This window comes from Megalobrama amblycephala, linkage group LG16, assembly GCF_018812025.1.
Source record: "Megalobrama amblycephala isolate DHTTF-2021 linkage group LG16, ASM1881202v1, whole genome shotgun sequence".
In the NCBI taxonomy this organism is placed as follows: Eukaryota; Metazoa; Chordata; class Actinopteri; order Cypriniformes; family Xenocyprididae; genus Megalobrama; species Megalobrama amblycephala.
The window spans coordinates 21168956-21195393 of NC_063059.1; the positions used below are offsets into that span (position 1 = coordinate 21168956).

Consider the following 26438-nt stretch of genomic DNA (forward strand, 5'->3'; position numbering starts at 1 on the left):
AACGTTACTCGCAAAAAATCAAGAAAATTAGATTTAAACAATAACACTAAACGCGTTGAGCTATATAATCCGTTTTCGGTCTGTATCAAAACAGTTGTTCCCTTGTCTATTAAAACGTGTAATTTATAAAAGCGTCTTTGGTGTTTCCATGGTTTCTACAAAATAAAACCGGAAACTGAGGGTAACGCGGGTATGACGCAATTGACAGGCAACTCCTCACACGTCCCGGAACCTTTGTTAAAATTGCAATTTTCTCACGATTTACAAATAGTTGGAAACATTTGGCATATTGTAAGTACTCAAGTGAACAAATTATATAACACTGGCCTAGTGGTTTTTGGATATTTTACTACAAAATTATTACATTTTGTACCTTTAAAGATTTTTTAATGCAATTTAAGATCGTTAAAACCTCCGCAGACGGTATTTACTTTAACTTTTATTTGGGGTCAGAACGTCATTTGACAATTTGGTAGGCTTATTGGTTAGCAAGGCAACGGGCCTTTTGATATTTTATTTATTTTGACTAAAGGACTATTACGTATAAATGTACATAAATTGTTTTCTGCTGAAAATATTTGCATTAATGTAACTAAAATGTTAACAAAATTCCGTCGTTTGGTGAAAATCTGTGTCAGTAAAGTAGCCTATCTTCACACATCTTAAATTTTTTAACCAAACTAATTTATTCTTGTTTTCAAAAAGACGACAGACGACAAAAACAAAAGACAGAGGTAGAAAACCATGTGCTGGTCACAAAGGAAGTTGTGCCCTCTACTGGCTGAAATACTACATGCTCTAAACATCACTATCCTATTCTCTTAAAGAGACAGTGCTAAATACCAAACACATTGTCCAGAAACGTTACATTGAAAACAAAAATTATAAAATAAGCGAACTATTATTAAACAAAACATGCTCAAATACAAATAACATTATGGCCTATACAAGAAGATTAACAAAAATATTTTATTTCTTTTGTCATTCTTATTTTTACATTTGACAAATTCATTCCAAACAAAACATTTTCCCAAAGTCAAGAAAAATAATACACTGGGAAAATCTGTTCAACAGTAAATTAGATGCCAATGGCAGAATAAATGCACTACACTGTGTTCCAAATTATGTAAGTGACATATCAGTGGGATTTCAGTACAATAAACATTCAGATTTTAGTTTTTCAAAGAAAGTGTTTGTTTTATTTCTCCATACCTTTTTAGATAACTGGTATCAGTCTCAGACAGGTTTGTTAAATAGTTTGGCAGGTCTTCTGAGGTAAAAGGAAACCCTTCTTAAAGAGGTTGTTCCACACAGTTCTCATGCAACATTGACAGGAAGAAAGATCTTTCTGAAGATGAAAAGCATGAAATGGTGCAATGTTGTGCCAAAGGCATTAACTATTGTGTGAAAACCGAATGGAGATTATCGAACTATCATAGGATTTGTGAGTAATTTAGAGCACACGAGAGAACTCGTCAGACAAAGGCTTAAGTAAAGTTTGACACAAACAAACAAACAAACAACCAAAAAAAGGTATGACAAACTTTCCTTAATAAGGCTTTACCTGGCAAACTACTCAACAAACCTGTTTGAGATTAATACCAGTTATCTAAAAAGATATGGAGAAATAAAACAAAGCACTTTCTTTGAAAAACTAAATTCAACGAGTTTAATTGAAATACGGAGGGTTATCTACATTATACTTCAATGAACATTCCAAAATTTGTAATTAACCACGTAAATAAAAAATAGGCTATGATATATATACATATATATATATATATATACATATATACTGAATAAAAAGAACGCTTTGTAATTCATTTAACCAATGTGGGCTAAATGTAGACTGATTTTGAAATATCCAATACTATATTTATATTAAATGGTTACTGTATGGTTACTATATATCGCGCGCTCTGGAGGCGGAACGTACATTCGTCAGCCTCTGCTTTGAAAGCCGTTCAGCTGCGCACCAGTGCGCACTCTCGAAGTAGCTTTTTTCGTGATGGGATCTATTTTCATATGGTGATTTTAGAAATAAAGAGTGCGCACAGTGCACAGAAAGAGATGTTTGTGCTGCTGTCAGTGGTGCTGTGCGTTCAGACCGCTGTGAGCTCTCCAATCTCCACAGCTGCTCAGGCTCAGGTAAGACTGGCTATCCACGAATTATCTTGTTTGTAACTCGTCCCAAAATAATTCTTAGCCGGGTTATATTTTCAATTTAAAATACACAGCTAATGAATATATATAAACCTACAATTATTCATTTTATATTATTGAAAGTGTCTATGCCTCTTTTGGTCTTCAAGTAAATTGTTTTTAGTTATACAAATGCATACAAACATGTTGGAGACATGAATTATCCTGCTTTCAGCTATGGAAAATTAGCCTGTTATGAGGTCAGTATAATTGGCACAGCCATAAAATCAGCAATGAACCCAAGGGAGCATTTTCATTGTGAGTGCACTGTAATTACATTCCCATGTTCAACTGCTTATGTCTCTAGAATTGAGAGAAATGTGCATGATAGCTAGCTTTAGTGTTGTAGTCAAGACCACCTAAATCGAGACCAAGACCAAGACCAAGACCAGACTAGCACTCCTCAAATTCATCTGAAAGATCCACATTTACTGCCTGAGAAATGTCTTATTTTTAATCAATATTTACAATTAGAATAATAAGACACTATTTAGAGCTGTTACCAATCACAAACAACAAAATTCATCTTGGTACAATTACAAATGTATAAATAATGTTGAGATTAATGTTTTAAAAATAAAATTTTGTTTATTATACATTTGTAAAAAATCAATATCATGTTTGCAATTGTGCTCATATTTGTGAAAACAGCCCTCTTTCTTGTGATATTGCTTAATTATATCATATGTTATAATATAAATATCAAGATCTTATACAAGTACTTTTTTGCAATCATATTTTGAATTTTGTGGGCATTTGCATTAATTTTGGTGACATTTTTGACACAACCCCTTGTTGATTTCTGATCTGGCACAACAGTAACAAAATAAATGAAATTAGAAATAAGTTATTGATTACATTTGAAGCAGGAAGTTTTACATCCAATCAAATTAATGATGTTAACCAAGAAATCGGACAATGCAACGGCAATTTAGTGATACCCCCGCAGTTGTGGTCTTGACTGGTCTTGATATAAAATTCCTGAGTCCTTTCAGTCTGAGACCAAAACAAGACCAAGACCTTCAAAAATTGGTCTTAAGACCGGTCTCGAGACCAAGACCGGTCTTGAGTACTACAACACTAGCTAGCTGAAAGATTTGCAACAATCAAACAGTAAATACATCAAGAAAATATATCATAATAATTTGAGGTTCCATCATACTTTTTAGTTTGCAAGTTTCTTATCCCCACTGCACACTGGCAGATTTGTTAAAATTATGTACAATGATTCTGTGTTTTGGAGCAAAGCGGCACCTGTTGAATTCTTGGTTTCTCTATAAAGTTGTTTCCACTACTTTAATCATGTAGTGCCTCACTGCAGATCTGTCAACAAATTCCAGCACCTTCTCTAGTCTCATCCTACCTGTGACCTCCGGGTGGTTCAGAAGTGCACTGCACCTACACTAAAAGCAAATATGCAGTTTACATGCCAATACCTGACCGAGACATCTCCTCTCACACACACACGTTCAAAAACTGAGGCTTTCTTATGTAAAAACCAAAAAACATTTCCTTTAGTTTGTACAAACTATTGTCTGAAATAAGATGCATTACAGACAGATATAATACTATACATCCTCAAATGATATTGAAACGGCTTCTTTTATCCCTTTCTGGATGGTCATTCGATATTCCCGTCTAGGGGATTCACAATAAAGTAAAGGCCATCTTGTTAAAGCATCAGTATTTCAGAAGCACGGAGGCCCATATCTTTCCACAGACCTTCCTGTTTCATGCAGGAAACAACAAATGCTTTCAATTATCTCTAACAATGCTTATATATTGGTGTTGGCTACTGTTGTGTCTATGTTACTACTTCTTCATTCCAAAATATGCTTTGTTTACAGTGCCACCAATTTGCCATTTTCAATAAGTAAATGCACTGATATATCTGATTTTAGTGATCTCTGAGGTAGATTCGAGCTGCTGTCACAGGGCTAATGGGAGTAATAATGATGTATGGCACATGATGTATGTGTGTGCAGGGTTTTCTGGAGCGATATGGATACCTGCAAAAGGAGAATGAAACACATCATACAGCTGAAGTCAAGTCGGCCATCAGGTAAAACCTGTGACGTTGTTAGCGCCATGCTCTTCTAGTTGAGCTACTTTTGTTTTTGTCCTTCGTACTTAAAGGTGCTCTATGTAAGAATGACAGCTAGTGGTTGAAATGGGTACTGCAGTCCAAATTCAAAATATTGTTTGCCCCGCCCCCTCCTCCTCAGACTAGATGCTCAAGCGGGATGCCAGTTTGAATACATGCAACAGGAACAAGCTCAATTGACATTGGAAGGCGAGAGACTTACACACTGTAAGATAATTACAGTTCCGACACGGAACGCAACTTTCAAAGTAAAATAACTGGCTGTAGCAGTGGTTTTCAGACAAACGAATATGTGAACTGAGCATATATCTGCAAACATATTATGGTATTTTTATGCTTTAGTACAGTCAAAAACTTACATAGAGCACCTTTAAAAAGATAGGAGTACGAAGCTAAAGCTGACTTGATTTGTTCAACTAGCAAACTTTTAGTCATCATAACTGTATGATCACACTGCGGGCATCAGTAGTATGTAGTATCAGTATCAGAAACATCATAACCGCAGCTTAATGATGGTCCAGAGAAATTATGTTACTGATCAAGTGATGTGCAGCTGTTCCTTCATGTGGCCTTTTCTTTTTTTCAGAGAGTTTCAGTGGTTGTCTCAGCTACCTGTCACTGGAAGGCTGGACAGTGCCACTCTGGAGAAGATGACATCTGCCCGCTGCGGGGTTAAAGATGTTGGTAGCCATAGTTCCTGGAGCCAAAGGGTCAACAGTATCCTCACAGGCCGCTTGGGCAGACATGGACGGCATGAGCAGCATCTCCGTAAGAAGCGCTACACTCAGACAGGTAAAGACACTTCACGCATTCACCAACCTGTTTATATCTCGCATGTTTGAAGACATTCTCTAAGTGTTGGGCACTTAGAGAACGGACTTTTCACACCTGGTATTAAGGTGTTTTGGTGGATCGGATCACAAGTACTAAAATACAGGTATAAATGGGGTGTAAGACATTTAAAGTTTGTCCGCTTTCGATCACTTCCAGAGGTAATTGAAAATGCATTTGACTGGATTGCTTTCGTAGTGTAAAAGGTTAGAACAGCCACAAAAGACTGCCTGCACTCCGCCTACTGACCTAATGCGTAAACATTATGGGAAGCGCGCTACCCAGATGGGATTTAAACTTTGTCGGCTGAAGACCCAAGTTTGGATTGAAGACGAAAAACGTACCAAGCACAATGTTCTCTCGCCGTTCCTGATTCCTAACACGCACTCACTGCGTTCGGCTGGTCTTGCGGCTGTCAGAGCAGAAACAAAAACTGATGCTCTTCTTGTTTTTCTTCGTCTCCGGGCGTGTTCATATGTAAATTGCGCAAGCTTATTTTGTCCATTAGATCGAAACCCTCCCCTCAAAGGGATCAGGACAGAAGTGTTTGAAAGTGGACAAAAGAGACAGATTAAAACACCAGGTGGAAACAGGTACGTGTCTCCCTCGTCTACATGTGATCTGATCGACCAAATCGCATCTTAATACCAGGTGGAAACGGGGCCTAAAACTCTGAAATCCCATTCAGTTCTACACATCACATGTTTCATTAACAAAGGACCGCAATAAAGACTGATAACCAGAACTTCAGTTGAGTGCAAACTTCTTAGTGCAAATTGCTCTTAACACATCTTAACAACTGACAAAGAATGCTTGCAGGTCATTGTGTTCATGGTTTTTTACTAAAAAAAATTGATTGGATGGGAACCACTGATTTGATGATAAGGAGTAGACACAACATTTTCAGTCAAACGGTCCTTTGATGAAATGGATCTGCGTGGAGTTGTTGTGAGGTAATTCTGTGCCTGCTGGGTGTGGTGTAATTCTGAGCCTAATAATGGGTAAATACAGTGGTATTCAAAATTACTGTCTATGCCAAGTGTATACATGTCTACAGGTTAGAACATCCACACAAACTCAAACAGGCAAATTCACACGGTTTGCCTCTTGTTTACACTTAAAAGAGCTAAAGTTCATAAAACTCTGCTTCACTGTTTTCAGTCAGGTCTTTGGCACTGAGAACTGTTTTGCAGAAGACATTTTAATTGAGTGGATTAGAACGAACATACACATATGGCCAAATCTCAAATATGATATATTTCAGATTAGTGTGAGATATAGTATAACAGACAGCCAGAGTCAGTAATTCTAACAGAGGCTGGTTTGGTGATATTTTTCAAGCTGTGTTGAAATAAATGCTCAGTGTGTGTATGTGTGATTTGGCAGGGGTACGAAAATCGTAAATTCAGACCTGTCAGTTTGAAAATGTGCTAATACTTCAGGAATGCAGCACCATTGGTTTAAGTATGTGGGCATTCATGTCAGTACCTGATGTCAGTTCTCACTACAAAAACAAAGTCTGTAGTGACTGTCTCATGATGACAATATATGGACAGGTCCACTAGTATAAGCAAAGGTCAGATAAATCAAAAATTGGCTGTCAGTCACAATACACAGCACAACTTGTGTTATCTCTATTGGATTTTATAATTGTTTTTGGACAGTTTTGAGCACATTTATTCTAGCTTACTAAGGCAAAACAGTAACCACCCATCAAGGGATTTAATAGACAAACAAATAAAAAATAAGACAACACTTTAAAAAAACAACAACACTGAGTTGTTTTCTTTAATGTTAATATTAGTTTGGTTATAATGTGCCCTAAAATATGAATTATGGGTTATGGTATAACAGAGAAAATTCAAGCATTTTATACCTCAGACAACTGTGTTATTTGTGTTTTTGAAGTCTGTAATTATGTCACAAAACCTCAGTCACATGTTAGGCTAATTATTTACTGAGCTTAGCTCTCATCAGTTTAGGATGTTTTGTAGAGAGAATTTTGATGTTTCTTAATAACTAAAAGTGCACTGTACACTTTTTTTTTTTTTTTTTTTTACTACTATTAGATTTCTCTGTAAAGGGAAGTATCTGAACTTTTCAAACTCTGCTTGTCCACTCTTTCTATATCTTCACTGATTTAGAACATGAAGCTATGATTAACCTGACTAACTCATCAACACATCATTCCCCACATCCAACACATTTTTAAAGCTTCAGGCACTAATGAATATTGTGTTTGTACTGATTTTCTTCTTCTTCTTATCCTTCTTTGTCTCCTTCTTCTTCTTCTTCTTCTTCTTCTTCTTATCCATCTTTGTCTCCTTCTTCTTCTTTTCCACCACCTCCTCCTTCTTCTTCTTCTTCTTCTTCTTCTTCTTCTCCTTCTCCTCCTTGTTCTTTTTCTTCTTCTTCTTCTTCTTCTTCTGTCTTTTTTTTTTCTGTGAATGGACATCAGAGACCCTGAATCCTTGGGTCAAGACCTTTAAAATTATATATCTTTGATTTTAAGTTCTGTCAATAATATTGTTCTGCCATTTTGCATTTTCTGAAGAACCTTTTTCGAGCTCCTAGTTTGTTGGTCTGATTTTAATAATAATAATTCATTTTATTTTTGGGCACCTTTCAAGACACTCAAGGACACCTTACGAATAATAAGATACATGAACGATAAATGGGAAAAAACACAAAAGCTATATCAATTAGAATAAGCTAATCTAAAAAAAAAGAGAGTTTTATGAACTATTACGTATGTCTTGTGCCACGCCTGTTGGCTGGAGTGAAGGTGATACCCATCAGAGGGCACTCCTCTTGTCTCTTTATCATGTCATGAACTGCATTTCCCAATATTCATTGTCTGGACTCATTATGTTCTGATTTGCTGATTGGTCCACACGCAGCTGACGCAAGGTGACAACATCGTCGGTTTTCGTCGTCATTAATTCTTTAAAGTTGGCTTGGTGTGTCCCAGGCTTTAGTCTGTCTTTGTGAGTCGTTGTCTTTGCTGCTTGCATTCCTGTTGCTTGTCTGGATTATGTTCCCCATCCCTGCTTTGATTACCATTGTCTTTGGTGCATTTAGATCCACGCCTCACCTCATCCTTGCCACCGTTGTTACAGAACGACTCACCACAAGATGGTTCTAGCAGCAAATTCAGGCCACAAAATGAACTCAGCAGGTATTCTCTGTGACCCGTTGTGTAAACTTTGTTCTATTTTTCAAAATGGTAGTAATATTAAGGCTTATGTGGAGGAGTTCCTTTTTTATAGCCACCTTGTGCCTGGTGACAATGCAATGTTAAGGCACTGTTTCTGGAGTGTGCTTGATCTGGAAATTAGCCTAAATTTGCCATGAGAACACCCCAGCTGGACCCTTGCACAGTTTATTGATTTTGTCTTGCAATTTTGTGGATCTGCCTTCACTGTGGTGGAGGTAGAGGAGGATCTTTCCCCTAAACATTTTTTGGGGGAGGGCAGTGTGCATCAAGGTCCAGTGGCCGTCATAGCCGCCATGCCAGAGTCTCCAGCCGTCATAGCCGCCATGCCAGAGTCTCCAGCCGTCATGGCCACCACGCCAGAGCCTCCAACCATCATGGCCGCCACACCAGAGTCTCTAGCCATCATGGCCGCCACGCCAGAGTCTTCAGCTGTCATGGACACCACGCCAGACTTTCTGGCCGTCTTGAACATTGCATCTGAAGCTACAAGGGTAGTCCCTTGTAGTGCTGGGCAAACCAGTTCATACGATAAACCGGTTTCAATTTCGAGACGATATGTATTTTTCAAAAACTGCCATACCGGTGCGTAGCTGAAACAGCTGCTGTATCTATTCAATGGCCTTGAAGCACTATGTACAATGTATAGACAGCATACCCTTCTTGCACTAATGGAAACAACTTTACAACACAACAATATATAACTCACAAAAATAACTCTCTTTAATAATGCAAATACCATGTAGAGCCATATGATTTCTGTGATGAAATCTGATGAAATCCAGTCACAAGAACTTACTGTATAAATTAGGGATGGTAAGATTCACCGATTCACATCGGTGCATCTGTATAAAACAGTGGTCGGCAATTGGCGGCCACGGACCAAAACAGCAATAATATCTGGCCTGCGCCCGCAGCCATTTATTTTTATAGCCATTTTTATTTTTATAGATCTTCTTCTCGTGGTGCCGTCTAATATTCTCACCGTGTCTACACTGGACACGACTGCCGCAACAGCTAAAAGCTGCCTACACTGTTTTGCGATAAACCGACCACTTGGACTACATCAGAAACAGTACGGGGAATCCGTTTACTGTCGGGAATGTGTTGTGTTGCGTGACTCGCGACGCACCGCGCCGCATCCAGTGTAGTCAATATCATTGATTATAATGGGCTCTATTATCTTTTGACGCGTCGCGCCGCTCACGTCCGCTGTAGACATGGTGTTATATTCTTTGAAAACAGAGACAACTTTGTTGCAGATAAGACACACCGGCTTTGCATTCACAAAACTAGGTAAGAATAACGCACAGTTGTCTTTCCATTCTTCTTTGTATATCCTATTTTCACTGTAAACTTTCCTCTTTAGATTCTTTGATAGTGCCATTTTCTCTCACCAGCTATCTTAAATGTTAACATCACTCTGCACACGATGTAATAGCGTACCTCCATCATGCAAACAACTTAAAAAAAAAAATGCAGTTTAGTATGTGAGGATGCCAAGGAATAATTCTGAGTGTAACAGTAGGCTACGTCAAATAATTATTACAATAAGTTAGGCTCCATTGTGTAACAAGCAAATTAAAATGATACACATTTATTATTTATTATCACAATATGGAAAGAGGAAATAAAGCATAGTTCGTTGAGAGCATGACTCAAACATGCCATTAATGGGCTTATTCAAGTCCTCTTTTATTTTTTTAGTTATTTTTATCCATTCCTCTTCTCCCACATATGTGTGTTTTAGCAAGGCGGTCTGTGTTGCAAGTTGGTGAATGAAGATACTTGCAGGTCACTACTCTGCTTTATTAATTTATCCAGTGTAAAACCTGGACACCGGCACACAAATGTGGCTTTTTGTTAATGACTGTCCTACTACAGGATTTAATACAGAGTAACAGCTCACTACCAGTTACAAAAGACACTGTAACAGTCTGTCACAGGCAATTCTAGTTGCATTTTTCATCAATTAATTTAAATTATCCTTTTTTTTTGGCCCGATGCCAAACTTAATTGCCGACCCCCGGTATAAAAGTTAACGGTGCGATGCATCAATTTAAAGAAGTGTGCATCAGATACAAGTTGGCATTTGTATCGCGATGCATTGGTTCATAACAGGAAAAAACAATTTATTAATATATAATTATTAGATGAGCAATACTTTTATCATTTAGAAAGTGACCAATAATTTGTGACAAATATTTTTAAATATAGATTGATTTCTACTGTAATCTACTTAGAACTTTTCCAACAACTTAGAAGTTTTCCAAGTGCGTTCTCTCATCACCACTGCTGGTAAGTGAATATGACGTATCACAACTACAAAAAAACTACGTTTTCTCAGTGTTCCACATTGTCGGCTGAAGTTGGTCCTCGTCTGCTTTTTTTCGGACGATTCGACAGGTTGAATTGGCGTCGGAGCTCGTTAGTCCGTCAGGCCATCTGATTATTCTGATTGGCTGTTCAGCTACTGCCACCTGCTGGTACGGAAAGGCATTTCATCTTACGCAGGCGCAGAACGGACGTGCTTCTTGGCTGTCAGCTGTCGAGCGTCGGTTTGATGTGTCAGGGCAACTTTGGACCCAGACGCTGCCGACGTGAGCCAACTCCACAGTCTGCTTTCTTTGCCACTAGTTCGTTGGCGTCGGCTTGGTGTGTTCCTGCCTTTAGATACATTTGAGTGTGTTGAAAATGATGTTATACGTTACTCTGTGCATTCGCTCTGCGGCTGCTGTTAGACTCTTGTTGCACACTGCAGTAAGCTAGATTGATTTTAGAATATCATATTAAATGCTGGATGGCTTGTGTTGATAAATGGCATGCAATTAATTTTAAAATGTATTGTATGATGGAGAAAATTCTGTATTACTGTTACTAAAAATAAAGCTGCATCTGATTATGCTATGTTAGCTACTTCACAAAATAGTGTTTTTCTCTGAGGCATGGTAAAACATGGTACTCGCAAAAAAAAAATCAAGAAAATTAGATTTAAACAATAAGACTAAACGTGTTGAGTTATATAACAACAATTAGTTTTCTGTCTATAAATGTAACCAAACATTTGTTCCCTTGTCTATTAAAACATGTAAATATTAAAGCGTCTTTGGTGTTTCCATGGTTTCTACAAAATAAAAAGGAAACAGAGGATAAAGCGGTATGACGCAACTGACAGGCGACTCCTCACACGCCTTGGTTAAAATTGCAATTTTCTCACGATTTACAAATAGTTGGAACCATTTTGGATATTGTAAGTACAAAATATTGTATTGTAAGTAAACAAAATATATATACACTTATACCGTATCCTAGCTGCGATCAGCACGCTGCACAATATGAGAACTCCTATCATCTCACCTCCTCCCCAGCGCCACCTGTAGAGATCTGCTACGGTGGGTTCTATCATTCTGCAGCAGCCTTTCCTTTGTTGTTATTTTGACTAAGCTGAACAATTATGTATTTGCTCAGCAGCAGCGTAGCAGATCTCGTCCGCCAAAATCAAGCCTATGTACATTCCATGCTCCATGCTAATAAAATGCTGGTTGAATCTATTCACTTCGAGAGTTGTCATAATTGAAATGTATTTCTTAATGACAATGTAATACTACTACTAGTACAATAATTATTAAGACTTTATTTTTGAAGGAATAATCACACAATTTTACAGCAACATTTAAACTTTGTTTGCAAAAAAAAAAAAAAAAAAAAATGAAAGGGTTTATTTAAATTTAATTTGATTCAAAGTTTTATGCCTTCATTTGATTACCAGAAAAATTAAAATACACAGCACAGAATTTCTGGGGGAAAAAATTCATAGGGCCCTATTATTGTAAACAAATTAATAAAGTTGCTTTTTATTAATTCAATTAATTAGAATTAGCTTAAACCATTAAAATGGAATTCAGAATAATTGAAACAGAAAACAGAATTTGGTAAAAATAAAAAAAATATTTCAAGTATTTCATAGAGCCCTACATATTGAATTGTGTAGCATCATATTTTTTTCCATTGCATCGTATTGCATCGCAATAGGGGTGAATCGTATCGCATCGCATCGATAGCTGCTTCACATGTATCTTTAATGTATCATATCATTGGCTATGCATCGAGATGCGTATCGCATCGACCTCAGTTATGGAGATGCACAATCCTAGTATAAAGTGGGACATCACAGAATTTGGTAATTTTTGGAAGAATAAATCAAAAGTAGGGCTGTACAATGAATCAGATATCGAATGAACTTCATCTGCAGAGCTGCTCTTAAAGTCACTTTATGAAAATTTCACCATTTAATCTGATAAAACTATCGACATTTGTCGTTTGTCATATCATATACAAAGGAAGTCAAAGGTCTTCACGACCCTGTCAAAATAAAAGTTTGGTATAACTTGAAATAACAGAAATATTACTACTCTAAATATTACTAATTTAGAGTGTACTTTGATTAATAAAGATAATAATAATAATAATACCGTTTATTAAAACACACAAACTCAAAGGTCTTCATTGAAATTACAGAAATCGCACAGTAAAAATGTAGCCTACTTATTAATTTAATTAAATAATTAAATTCATTTGATTACATTTTCAATTAAATTGTTAGCTTTATGAACTGAACTGATATATATTCCCTGTACTCCTGACAGTAAAATATGGCAAAATAAAGGTCCAGTAAAAAAAGTGATATACCGTGAAACCACCAGAATCCTAAAAAAAACCAAACGTAATACAGATTTTTGGTCAAACCGCCCAGCACTAGCCCCTAGGTGTTTAAGACTGGTTTCCAGTTTGGAGGACACACCACTGATGTTGGTGTGAGCAAGTCTGGGGGTCTCAGTTGTTGTCCCACTGTCAATTGCACTCCCCGTTACGGTGATGGACATTCTATGTGTCTTCGCTGCGTACACTTCCTCAGTTACTCCCGAGGCGGCGGCACCCAATCTAGTTTTGCCTGAAGCAGTGCTGTCCACTCCTGAATTTCCCCTTTGTCTTGATATGACCACAGTGGTTGTCCCAGAACCCTCTGCCTGTCCTGACACAACCTCGGAGGTCGCCCATGTACTTCCTGTTAGCCCTAGTATATGGTAGTCACACACAGATGGTATAACTAGAGTCAGAGAAGCAGAAGACCTGAGAGATCATAGGTGAATACACATGAAGAAATTCATGCAAATATGAAGGTGCTAGATTATGGAGAGCCTTATAAGTAAAAAGGTAAAATCTTACAACCCGAGTTCCGGAAATGTTGGGACGTTTTTTAAATTTGAATAAAATTAAAACTAAAAGACTTTCAAATCGCATGAGCCAATATTTTATTCACAATAGAACATAGATAACATAACAGATTTTTAAACTGAGAAATTTTACAATTTTAAGCACAAAATGAGCTCATTTCAAATTTGATGCCTGCTACAGGTCTCAAAATAGTTGGGACGGAGTCATGTTTACCATGGTGTAGCATCTCCTCTTCTTTTCAAAACAGTTTGAAGACGTCTGGGCATCGAGGTTATGAGTTTCTGGAGATTTGGTATTGGAATTTGGTCCCATTCATTGCCTGATATGGGTTTCCAGCTGCTGAAGAGTTTGTGGTCGTTTAATGATGCACCAAATGTTCTCTGTTGGTGAAAGATGGCCTGCAGGCAAGCCAATTCAGCACCCGGACTCTTCTACGATGAAGCCATGCTGTTGTAATAGCTGCAGTATGTGGTTTTGCATTGTCCTGCTGAAATACACAGAACACTTTTCCACTTTGAAACAGTCCATTTTAAATGAGCCTTGGCCCACAGAACACAACAGCGCTTCTGGAACATGTTCACATATGGCTTTCTTTTTGCATGATAGAGTTTTAGTTGGTATCTGCAGGTGGCACGGCGGATTGTGTTTACCGACAAGTATTCCTGGGCCCATTTAGTAATGTCATTGACACAATCTTGCTGATGAGTGATGCAGTGTTGTCTGAGGGCCCGAAGACCAGAGGCATCCAAAAAAGGTCTTCGGCCTTGTCCCTTACGCACAGAGATTTCTCCAGTTTCTCTGAATCTTTTGATGATGTTATGCACTGTAGATGATGAGATTTGCAAAGCCTTTGCAATTTGACTTTGAGGAACATTGTTTTTAAAGTATTCCACAATCTTTTTACGTACTCTTTCACAGAGGAGAGCCTCTGCCCATCTTTACTTCTCAGAGACTCTGGCTCTCTAAGACATCCCTTTTATAGCTAATCATGTTATAGACCAGTTAACTTAATTAACTTAATTAGTTGCTAGATGTTCTCCCAGCTGAATCTTTTCAAAATGTCTTGCTTTTTCAGCCATTTGTTGCCACTGTGCCAACTTTTTTGAGACCTGTAGCAGGCATTTAGTGGATAAAAGTGTAAAATTTCTGTTTATAATATAATGTTATCTGTGTTCTATTGTGAATAAAATATTGGCTCATGTGATTTGAAAGTCTTTTAGTTTTCATTTTATTTTATACATCTATAATATATTAAAATAATAATTTCTTAATTCCACCCTTATTTTGTCATTCTTAATTAAAGATAAATATTATTATAGGCCTATCCATTTCTGATCATTCCAGGTTGCTATGGTTGAGCAGGTTGTTTACACATTTAACTCGTGGTTATGAGAAATTATGTTGTTCCCTCAACAAAAAGATGTCGTGGCCACAAGAAAAATATATCGTTCCCTCAACATAGTATCTTGAGGACACAATTTTACATCGTATGGCCACTACATAAGGATGTCATTCCCTTGAAACAATGATCTCGTGGCCACAACTTATCACGTTCCCACAAGTCAATATGATGTTCCCACAAATTAATATCTCATGGCCACAACATATTATCATATTCCCACGAGTTAATATGTCGTGGCCACGACAAAACTAAGTAAAAGGAACATGTCCCCTCCCGATCACTGTAGAAAATCGGCCAAACTGTGGCACTATAATAGGAAACTTTGTTTTTGCTAATCACTTTGAATGGAAATAAATACACAGAAGCAGTTCATTTGTAAAACTATGGTGCACTTAGAATATATATTATATAATTAGTTTACAAAGAAATCTGTCAAGATGCCAGACATGATTAAATACATTGCTGTCCACTAATGAAGAGAATATTTTGTCTTTTAAGAAAACTATGATGGTCTTTGTTGTAAAACAAAAATATATTTTTTAAATGTGCCATTAATGTAAAATGCTAAATTAAGTATTAAGCATATGTATTAACTGAAGATGTAAAGAGAGGTTTGAAATGTTATTGAGTAACTCAATGAATTATAGTTATTAAATGTAATAATATACACACTATAAAAAGAAGCTGTTACCATAGAAATCTAAATTAATTTCAGTGTTCATTTACAAATAGACAAAATAATTGAACCTCAACACTGTTCAGATGGAATAAAGCTCACAAATGCTAATGTTCCGATGAAAATTCACAATTATTAATGCATTGGTTTTATACTTGTTTATACTTCCATAGGAGAGAAATGGCACAAACGTCACCTCACCTATCGTATCTTGAACTGGCCACGGAGTCTTTCTCCCAGTCAAGTGCATCTGGCGGTGAACACAGCATTCCAGCTCTGGAGTAATGTGTCCGGGCTGCTCTTTCAGGAGCTCCAGCAGGGTCCCACCGACATCCGGCTGGCCTTCTTTGAAGGGGAACATAATGATGGGACGGGAAATGCATTTGATGGGCCAGGTGAGTTTCTTCTTTCTTTCTTTCTTAATAAATTAAATTGGATAGTTCTTGTCTTAAAAGATTATTCCATGTTATTTTAACCTAATGTCTATGGACAGCATTTGTGCCATGCTTTTACATAAAGAAATGGGTAAAGTGTTTACAGTAAATGTTTTATTAAATATAAACCATTAATTCTGGGCAGGTGACAGCACTTACAAAAAAAAAAAAAAAGGTTTCAGTCTACTATGCATGTACTTCTCAGAAATATACTTAAAATTACACTTGAAGGGCACATATTATGCCCCTTTTTTACAAAATGTAAAATAAGTCTCTGATATCCCCAGAGTGTGTATGTGAAGTTTTAGCTCAAAATAACCAACAGATAATTTTTATAGCATGTTAAAATGGCCAGTTTTGGGGGGTGAGCAAAAACATGCCTTTTTTGTGTGTGTCCCTTTAAATGCATATGAGATGCTGCTTCTGGCCCCCTTTCAAGAAGAGGGCGGGGCTTCAAGAGCACATGCAACAAACAAACAGGACGATCTCAAGCACTGAAAATGTCAGAAACTGTCATTCATGGTGTTTAGTTCGAACTGGAGTTAGACAATGATACCTACAGAGCCAGAGAATATATGCTTTAGTTTAATACGGTTATAAATTATGTTGTCATCTTGCTTTTATCCACTATTAGTACAAGCCTGTTGTAGTGGACCCTGTCCGAATGATGGCCAAAACTTTACTGATGAGTTTTATGAAGTTTATTGTACATCACACAAAAAATTAAGTGTCCGTTTTCACTCCAGAAAATCACCATAAGAGCTGAATAAAACACACTACAAGAAGTGCGCATTAAACTCTCTCTCCCTTACGAGACATTGTTGTCTGTAAATCTGCTCGAGCGCAGAGAAAATGACGGACAACATACAACTTGCTGAGGTTGGGAAACTATGTGTTGGGTTGCGGAAACTATGGTAATGCAGGACTGCAAGTCAGTGGCCGTGGGTGGGTCCTGAAGCATGTTTTATTTTTATTTATTTATTTATTTTTTTGTCATGACTTAGCATTTAGAAACAATAGACAGAGACAGCTGTTGTCAGATTTCATTGGGGATTTCAAATATGAAATTTAATTGTAAGCTTGTTGAACAGCTTTGGAGAAAGAGATGAACTTGCATGACTGAAACAGCTGCCTTAGAGGCATTTCAAAGATGGCCGCCGAGTGAAATGACTTGCCTTAAAGGGACTTTGTTATACACAGTCTTTCATCTAGGATTCTTTCTTTACATTCTTTAGGTGGCACTCTGGCTCATGCATTTTTCCCATTCCGCGGTGAAGCTCATTTTGATATGTCTGAACGCTGGACCCTGAATGGTCTTAAAGGACACAACCTGTTCCTTGTGACGGCCCATGAAATTGGCCACACTCTGGGTTTGGTTCATTCACCTGTTCGTCATGCGCTCATGTCACCATACTATAAGAAGATGGGTTCTAAAGCGCTGCTCAGCTGGGATGACATCATTGCGATACAACAACTGTATGGTAAACGAGCCCTTCTTTTCTTGTTTGAAAGCTGTGCAAGTGTTTATTTTGTAATATTATATTCAGTATTATCATTTAGCTGCAAAGAATAGGTCTCTGGTCTTTAGTAGCAATGTCTTTACAGTGATAGCAAAGCTGACTATTGTGAGAAAGTTTGAGAAACTGTTAGGCTTTTAGCCTTTTCTTTCAGAAATATGTGCATCTTAGATGGTGTAAAATACCCTTATGTCAAGTCACCTGTATTTATATAGCGCTTTATACAATACAGATTGTTTCAAAGCAGCTTCATAAACAGGAAAATCAATGATGCAAACCTCATCAAACTCATTTTCTGCTGTAAAGCAGCTCTAAAAAGACAGTAGTGTCATTATTCAGCTCAACAATAGTGTCATTATTCAGTCATTTCCGTGTTGATTCAGTTCAGTTAAACAATAAAAAATTAGTCAATTATGAAATAAGTTCAATTCAACTATAAGCAGCTCTACAGAACACAATAGTGTTGTTATTTAGTTTGTGTCAGTTCCAGTTTTGTTGTCATTGCAGCCAAATCAATAATATTGTGTATTATCAATAACATCAAAGACACTAATAAGTGTCTTTAAAGCCCCAACTAAAGAAGTCGAAGGCAAACAGTGGCAAGAAATCTAACCTCCATCAGGTGACAGAAATGGCCAACAGTATGAACAGTAATTAATATAAATTAGCTTAGACCCTGTTTACACCTGGTATTAAGATGCATTTTGGTGGTTTGGATCACAAGTGGACGATGCTAAATACAGGTGTAAACGAGGTGTAAAACATTTTGAGCTTGTCAACTTTTGACCAATTCCAGAGGTAGTCAAAAACACATTCGACTGGATTGCTTTCATAGTGTAAACGCTCATGTGATTGAATGCATTCGAACAGCCACAAAAGACCGCCTATTCTCTGCCTACTGATATAATGCGTAAACATTATGGGAAGCGCGCTAACCAGATGGGATTTAAACTGCTAGAGACCCAAGTTTTGTTTAAAGACGAAAAACATACCAAGCACAATGTTCTCCCACCTGTTTTGCGGCTGTCAGAGTAGAAACGAAAGCTGATGCTCTCCGGGTGCATTCATATGTAAATTCGTGAGCTTATTTTGTCCATTAGATCAAAAGATCTGAAAAAAACCCATACATTTACCCGCCCATAGACCCTCCCCTCAAAGAAATCAGGACAGAAGTGGTTGAAAGTAGACAAAAGAGACGGATTAAAACACCAGGTGTAAACGGGTATGGGTCTTCCTCGTGTACTTGTGAGGGCCTTTTAAAGTCTTAATCCCAATTAATGGCAACAGAAGACAGAATAATCACTATAACTCATGCAATGTTTGCCTCTCACACACAAACACCTCGTCAGTTCAGCATTTCTTAAAACATATAGTCTCTACAACATATGGAAAAACATTTTTAGGTGAACGTATCTCAAAAACACTTTATATTTTGCATGGATTCTATTTTAGGACCATATTTAAGGATCATTTGTATTACAACATTATTTTCATGACAATTAAGCACATTTCCTTCCCTGTCTACTTCTCTGTCTTCCCTGTCTACTCACGTTACTGTATGGGTAAACAAAATGCCATAGTTTTTACTGTTAAGTGAAGAAACAACAATATTATTTAAATTAGTATATATACATCATGATAGTGTTTGTAGTACTGAACTTTATTTGTTAATTTTAATTTTAAAATATTGTTCCATGATATTAATTAATTAAGATCATTACAGCAATGAGAAAGGGACTGTCCCTTTTTCTGTTGATTTTGGGGTGTAATATTGCCCTGTCTTCTTCAGATTTACTCAAATGCACCAACCATTTGCAAATGTAACCAGTTCCTCATAATCATGAAACCTTTCATGATATTTTCACACAAAGCAATCTTTACCTAGCGTGACAATGAATACAGCTAATTTTGCCAGGCTGTAGTGAAACAGACAGAGATTTACACTGAAAGATAGTAAGACAAACACAACTATAGTTCCAGGCCGGTGAAACTGTCAGCTGTTTCTTAAGCATGTGTCAGGCAGGTTTACACATGCCACAGTGCTTTCAGGAGAAAACTTACAACCATCCATCTTCAGCGCACATACCAACACTACCAACAGAACTGAAGAATCCCTTCCAATGAGTGTGCCAGGCCGATCTTTCTTTTAGCCTTCCAGGAAAAATTCAGATATGCTATTAATGCACACACACACATCATACCCTCTAGCACTCCTTCCTTTTGATACTTTCCGTGATCCATGCACACGCACACAAGCACACACACACACACACACACACACACATACACATACATATATAGTGCTTACAATATTAATATTTTACTCTATATGTATATCATTCATCCTTAAAGCAAAATGAGGCCAACACAAGTACATGTAAATGCGGCATCCCAAAACTAATTTTTTAAGATATTATCTGCTGCTAACACAAATATTTGTGTGGGTGTGTCTTCATCCTGTTTATCAGAGGAAATGTTGTAGGATTTCCTTTCCTCCGCCACAATCACAGATTTATGCCATCTATATCAGATGTTTTATTTGCTTTTGGGAATGCTTTTATTTCGATGGTCCACTTTAGACATTCTACTTATTTTATGCTCCCCAACAGACATTCTACTGACTATAAATAACTTTGCAACTACGTCATTCTTAAAAATAGAATTCTTCTTAACTGCTATTTTCTTCTTATTTTCTAACTTAGGAAAAAAAAGAAAAAAATATTTTGTATTCCCAAAAACTTTTCTTATCTTTTTTCTTAAGATTGTTCTTAAGAAAATATTTAAGAAGTATTCATATTCCTGAAAAGAAAGTGCTTAAAAATCATTGTAAATAACTTAAAGTTAGGATAACCTCCAACCTGTCTTAAATCCCCAAGGGTGAGATGTTTAATGAATTTATTGGATTGTTTCAAATATTAAGCATTACAACATAACACTAGCTACATATACAGTGGTGTGAAAAAGTGCTTGCCCCATCCTGATTTTTTATTTTTTTGCATGTTTGTCACACTTTAATATTTCAGATCATCAAACAAATTTAAATATGGATCAAAGATAACACAAGTAAACACAACATGCAGTTTTTAAATGAAGGTTTTTATTATGAAGCGAAAACAAAACCCAAACCCACATGGCCCTGTGTGAAAAAGTGCTTGCCCCCTAAACCCAATAACTGGTTGGGCCACCCTTAGCAGCAACAACTGCAATCAAGCGTTTGCGATAACTTGCAATGAGTCCGTTACAGTGCTGTGGAGGAATTTTGGCCCACTCATCTTTGCAGAATTGTTGTTATTCAACCACATTGGAGGGTTTTCAAGCATGAACCGCCTTTTTAAGGTCATGCCACTGCATCTCAATAGGAGTGAGGTCAGGGCTTTGACTAGGCCACTCCAAAGTCTTCATTTTGTTTTCAGAGGTGGACTTGCTGGTGTGTTTTGGATCATTATCCTGCTGCAGAACCCAAGTTCACTTCAGCTTGAGGTCACGAACAGATGGCTGGAGATTGTCCTTTAGGATTTTTTGGTAGACAGCAGAATTCATTTATCACAGCAAGTCTTCCAGGTTCTGAAGCAGCAAAACAGCCCCAGACCATCACACTACCACCACCATATTTTACTGTTGGTATAATGTTCTTTTTCTGAAATGCTGTGTTAGTTTTACGACAGATTTAATGGGACACACACCTTCCAAAAAGTTCAACTTTTGTCTCGTCAGTCCACAGAGTATTTTCCCAAAAGTCTTGGGGATCATCAAGATGTTTTCTGGCAAAACTGAGATGAGCATTTATGTTCTTTTTGCTCAGCAGCAGTTTTTGTCTTGGAACTCTGCCATGCAGGCCATTTTTGCCCAGTCTCTTTCTTATGGTGGAGTCATGAACACTGACCTTAACTGAGGCAAGTGAGGCCTGCAGTTCTTTGGATGTTGTTGTGGGGTCTTTTGTTACCTCTTGGATGAGTCGTCGCTGCGCTCTTGGGGTAATTTTGGTCGGCCAGCCACTCCTGGGAAGGTTCACCACTGTTCCATGTTTTCGCCACTTTAGAAATAGCTTTATAACCTTTTCCAGACTGATAGATCTCAATTACTTTCTTTCTCATTTGTTCCTGAATTTCTGTGGATCTCAACATGATGTGTAGCTTTTGAGGATCTTTTGGTCTACTTCACTTTGGTCAGGCAGGTCCTATTTAAGTGATTTCTTGATTGTGAACTGGTGTGGCAGTAATCAGGCCTGGGTGTGGCTAGAGAAACTGAACTCAGGTGTTAAGTTATGTTTTAACAACGGGGGGCAAGCACTTTTTCACACAGGGTCATGTGGGTTTGGATTTTGTTTTCCCTTCATAATAAAAACCTGCATTTAAAAACTGTATGTTGTGTTTACTTGTGTTGTGTTGACAAACATACAAAAAAATAAAAAATCAGGAAGGGGGCAAGCACTTTTTCACACCACACCACTGCATATGTAACAACATTTCCTTTGTTCTTATAAATAATCTCAGTTTTGGGCATTGTTCCCACTTTAAATGAACAGCGCTCTCTTCCACTCTCATTACCCACACCTGAGGAGCCCTTGACCCCCAATATCTCCCCAGGCGGCGCAAGAAAAATCACTGCCTATCGCTCCGGGTGTGTGTTCACAGTATGTGTTCTATATCGCTGTGTGTGTGCACTTGAATGGGTGAAATGCAGAGCACAAACTCAGATTATAGGACACCATACTTGGCTACATGTCACGTCACTTTTACTTTTCTAAAACTTTAACTTAAATAGACACTTTATGACTGGGTAACACCTTTGTGCACCAGTGTCATACAGATTAGCATTCTTTATGTGTGTGCAGGTAAACCACCTGGGGATACAGTGAAGCAGCTTGCGGGACAGGCTCTGAGATGGGCCATGCCGGATTGGAATTTTTCTCAAGATCATAAGGGAGGTTCCCTCACACCCCACTACTGCCAGGGTTTCTTTGATGCCATCACCATCGGTAAGAACTAGACATTTTAATTGACACATAAACAGTTTCCCTTGAACTGTGTAAAGCTGTTGTTTTTCTGTAGATGAGAATGGGACAGTGCTGGTGTTTCAGGGCCATAATTTCTGGACGGTATCTAATGGCAGTGTGAGCGATCCTCTTCCGCTTCAGACACGCTGGCCACAGCTGTCATTGGCTGTTGAAGCAGCCGCCTTCTCCCCACTGGACAGCAAACTCTACTTCTTTAAAGGTAGGCTGATGTAAATACTTCTGAAGTTCAGACTGTTTCCCCCTATTCTAGAGTGCAGTTTTGTCTAGGGCACATCTGGGGCCTCATTTATAAAACATCCATGATACTTCCCAGAATTATGAACGTTCATGTTTATAAAAATAGTCTTTGAAAAGTGCTTAGCGCCACGTCAGGGTCTGAGCAGGTGAACACACTTTTTCTTATGCCAGAGAGTTGGAGAACTGCAGGGGATATACTTTGTGTACGCACAAAATGGGTGTACACAAAGTATATGCACACATAATGATCATGTGCATAATGATCATTAATGCTCACTTGACTCCGTCTAAGCAGATGGCCTAACAACATAGAACAGTATATTAACAGACACAGAAGGACTCGTGATCTGTGATCATTGTCTGATGACACAGTTTTGCAACCTCTGCTGCATGCAATTGTGCTGTTGGTGTCATGCACAGAGAGACAGTAGCCTAATGATGACCCCTTTCTTCCCAGTATTATGAAAAAAACATTGTATTTGAAGGATAGAATTTGAAGGAAATGGTAAGATATGCACGTTTTATTTTTAAAATGTTTTGTCAGTGACGCGAGTCAGACAATTATTTACACTGCAAAAAATAAGGCCTATCTGCTTCCATTAAAAATATATAAACATCCTAAAATATGTTTACTTTACAGGCAAAATTGCATAAATTTGATTTGTTCAAAGCAATTAAAAATACTATTTGGCCACTGGAAAAGATGGAGAATAACTCTTCTCTGACAACTTTCTCTGAAATGTATTTTATACAATTTTGATTTATTTATTCTACAACAAGGCATGGATACTGAATTATTTTTAGAAATGTAATGTGACAGCACATAGTCCGGATCTCATATTTTCCTAATGTCTATAACGTGGATGGTATCACGTAGATGGAATATGCATGATATGTAGATGACGTAATGCATAGTAAAAGGCATTGTATGCTCCATATGTGAATATCTCAGGGAAGAGACAGCGTGGAGATGCATCTTCCACTGACTGGGTTTTATAAAGGGAATTTTGCACAGGTTCTGGTGTATGCATGGTTTTATAAATCTGAAAACTTTTGCATACGCAAAATCTAGCTTTTTGTGTGTATGCACACTGGTAAGTTTTATACATGAGGCCCCTGGTATTTGGAAATCTTGCCATTTTGTTGCTTTTGCCGTTTTTGTGTTTAAAACACGTCTACAAACACTTTTGTTATGCACAGGTGTGTCGCTGCTCTCATATTGGAGTCAGCAGAGTCTCAAGTCTTATAGAAGTGCCAAAAAAGTAATTTTAATATGCAGGAACTAAAATGAGAACTAAAGGTTTCATATAGGGTAGAACTTGCATACATTTCTAAATTTTATTAATGTTAGGACCTTTCCCAGGTTCTCTAATCACAGAGAAGGATTGAATGCATTGAATACGGCACTACTGACAGGCTATTGTTGTGTGGAAAACAACACGTTGAACAGTCTACAAATATACAAGTCATACAAGTCATGTCAAATTTATTTATAAAGCGCTTTTCACAATACACATTGTTTCAAGGCAGCTTTACGGTAAATCATGAGGTTTATGTTTATAATATCTTAATATCTTCATGCCTTATAGTCACATTTAGCAAATTAGAGTTGGGAGATAATATAGTTTACGTTTTACAATGATACAACATGACTTACAAGTGTACTGTATTTATCCATCTTTATATAGAGAGCTGTGCGATAATATAGTAGATAACGCGACATTTTGCGACAATATAAACAATCAGCAATTAAGATTTGCTATACATTATCATTTTACATACCAGTGTGTATCTGGGTAAACTTACTATATAGTGTATTTGTATAATTCGTTATTATTAATTTGTTAATAAAGACTGAGAGCAAGTAAAGGTAATTTTTAGTTAAACTGTGCCTTTTGAAGATGCATATTCTCATCTCCATATTTTTTCTCCTGGTAGGAAGACGGATGTGGCGTTACTCAGGCTCTGATCTGGACCCTGGATTCCCCAAGAAGAACAGTGAACTGGGCTTACCGAAGCACCCTGACTGCGCCTTCTTCTACCAGCCCCTGGGCCATATGGTGCTCTTCAAAGGGTCCCACTACTTTGTCCTGAATCTTGAATCTCTTAGCATAGAGCCGTACTACCCTCGTTCTCTGAGGGACTGGAAGGGTATTCCACAGGGGATAAATGGGGTCTTGACTCGGCCAGATGGAAAGCTGTATTTCTTTAAGGAGCAGCAGTACTGGAGGTTTGATCCTGGGAAGGTGCGCATTACTGCGACTGGACAGTGGGCAGAGAGGCTGCAATGGACTGGCTGCCACAGAACTCCATCATTACAGGGCAATGAGCTACTCTGACCAGAAGAGGGAGCTAACAGATTCACAATATTAAGAGGCATTTGGGATATGTGCAATTCATGTGTGGCCTAATGGTTTAATCTGAGAAAAGGTCTTTCTTGCAGTCTACAAATGCAAAGATTTTTTAGTTAGATAAGATTTTAATGTTTTTGAAAGAAGTCTCTTTTGCTCACCAAGGCTGCATTTATTTGATCAAAAATATAGTAAAAACAGTAATGTTGTGAAATATTACAGTTTAATATAATGCCTTATCATTTAATAGATGCCTCAGAAGGCCTGGTCTACAAAGGACTCACTTACAGCACAATGTCATCTTTAACCTTCGGTCACACAACATAAAACTGATAGTCATAGTCACACCAAGGCTGAATTTATTTGATTAAACATAATCAAATTCAGTGTCACATGATCCTTCAGAAATTATTCTAATATGCTGATTTGTTGCTCAAGAAAAAATTATTATTATCAATGTTGAAAATCAATTTTTTTGTTGTTGTTGTTGTTGTTTGAAACTGATAACCCACATTTTTTGGGGTTCATTTTAGGAGTTCGTAACAGCTTGCCAAAGTGAACTTTATGGAAAAGTTTGCTCCAGCTGATGGTAAACATATTTGTTCTAGCATTGGTCCATGGCGATACGTAACAGGTATGTGGCTCTGAGGCTCTGCCTTCTTTGACGTAAATCTTCTCCAGTTCATTTATTCTGTTCAGTTTGTCAAGTTCAGACACGAGTAAAAACATGAACACACCGCTTTACAGTAGTAAATGAAGTTGTAATTCTAATTGAAAGACACACTGACAGTTTTCCATGTTGAATACTGTAAAGCTGCTTGCAATCTATTGTATAAAGTGCTGTATTAATAAACGTTACGTTACTTTACTTGAGTGCTGAATTTCAGAGCTTGTGCAAACAATGTCCACATCGCTATGATCAGATGCTTTCTAAAGGGTTAGTTCACCCAAAAATGAAAATTATCCCATAATTTACAGGGTGTCTACAGATATGAACAAGTTAAATTTAAGACTTTTTAAGACCAAACCTGCGATGGAAATACACACACACACATTATATATATATATATATATATATATATATATATATATATATATATATATATATATATATATATATATATATATATATATATATATCTCAGGCATGTGATCAGCTAGAGATAAAAAAGGAGGAAAATCTGACTGCGAACCCAAGCTATGCCCCTGGCACGTCTT

At 37.4% G+C, this 26438-nt stretch overlaps 1 protein-coding gene across 1 annotated transcript; it reads left to right on the forward strand.

The window, feature by feature from the left end:
* The first annotated feature begins 1951 nt into the window (after positions 1–1951).
* Positions 1952–26264, forward strand: mmp28 (matrix metallopeptidase 28). Its single transcript, XM_048161962.1, has 8 exons — positions 1952–2148; positions 4188–4264; positions 4893–5098; positions 15838–16059; positions 17334–17579; positions 22450–22593; positions 22667–22831; positions 24808–26264. The coding sequence occupies exons 1-8, from the start codon at positions 2026–2028 to the stop codon at positions 25206–25208; spliced, it is 1584 nt and encodes a 527-aa protein (XP_048017919.1). The 5' UTR covers positions 1952–2025; the 3' UTR covers positions 25209–26264.
* The last annotated feature ends 174 nt before the right edge of the window (positions 26265–26438 follow it).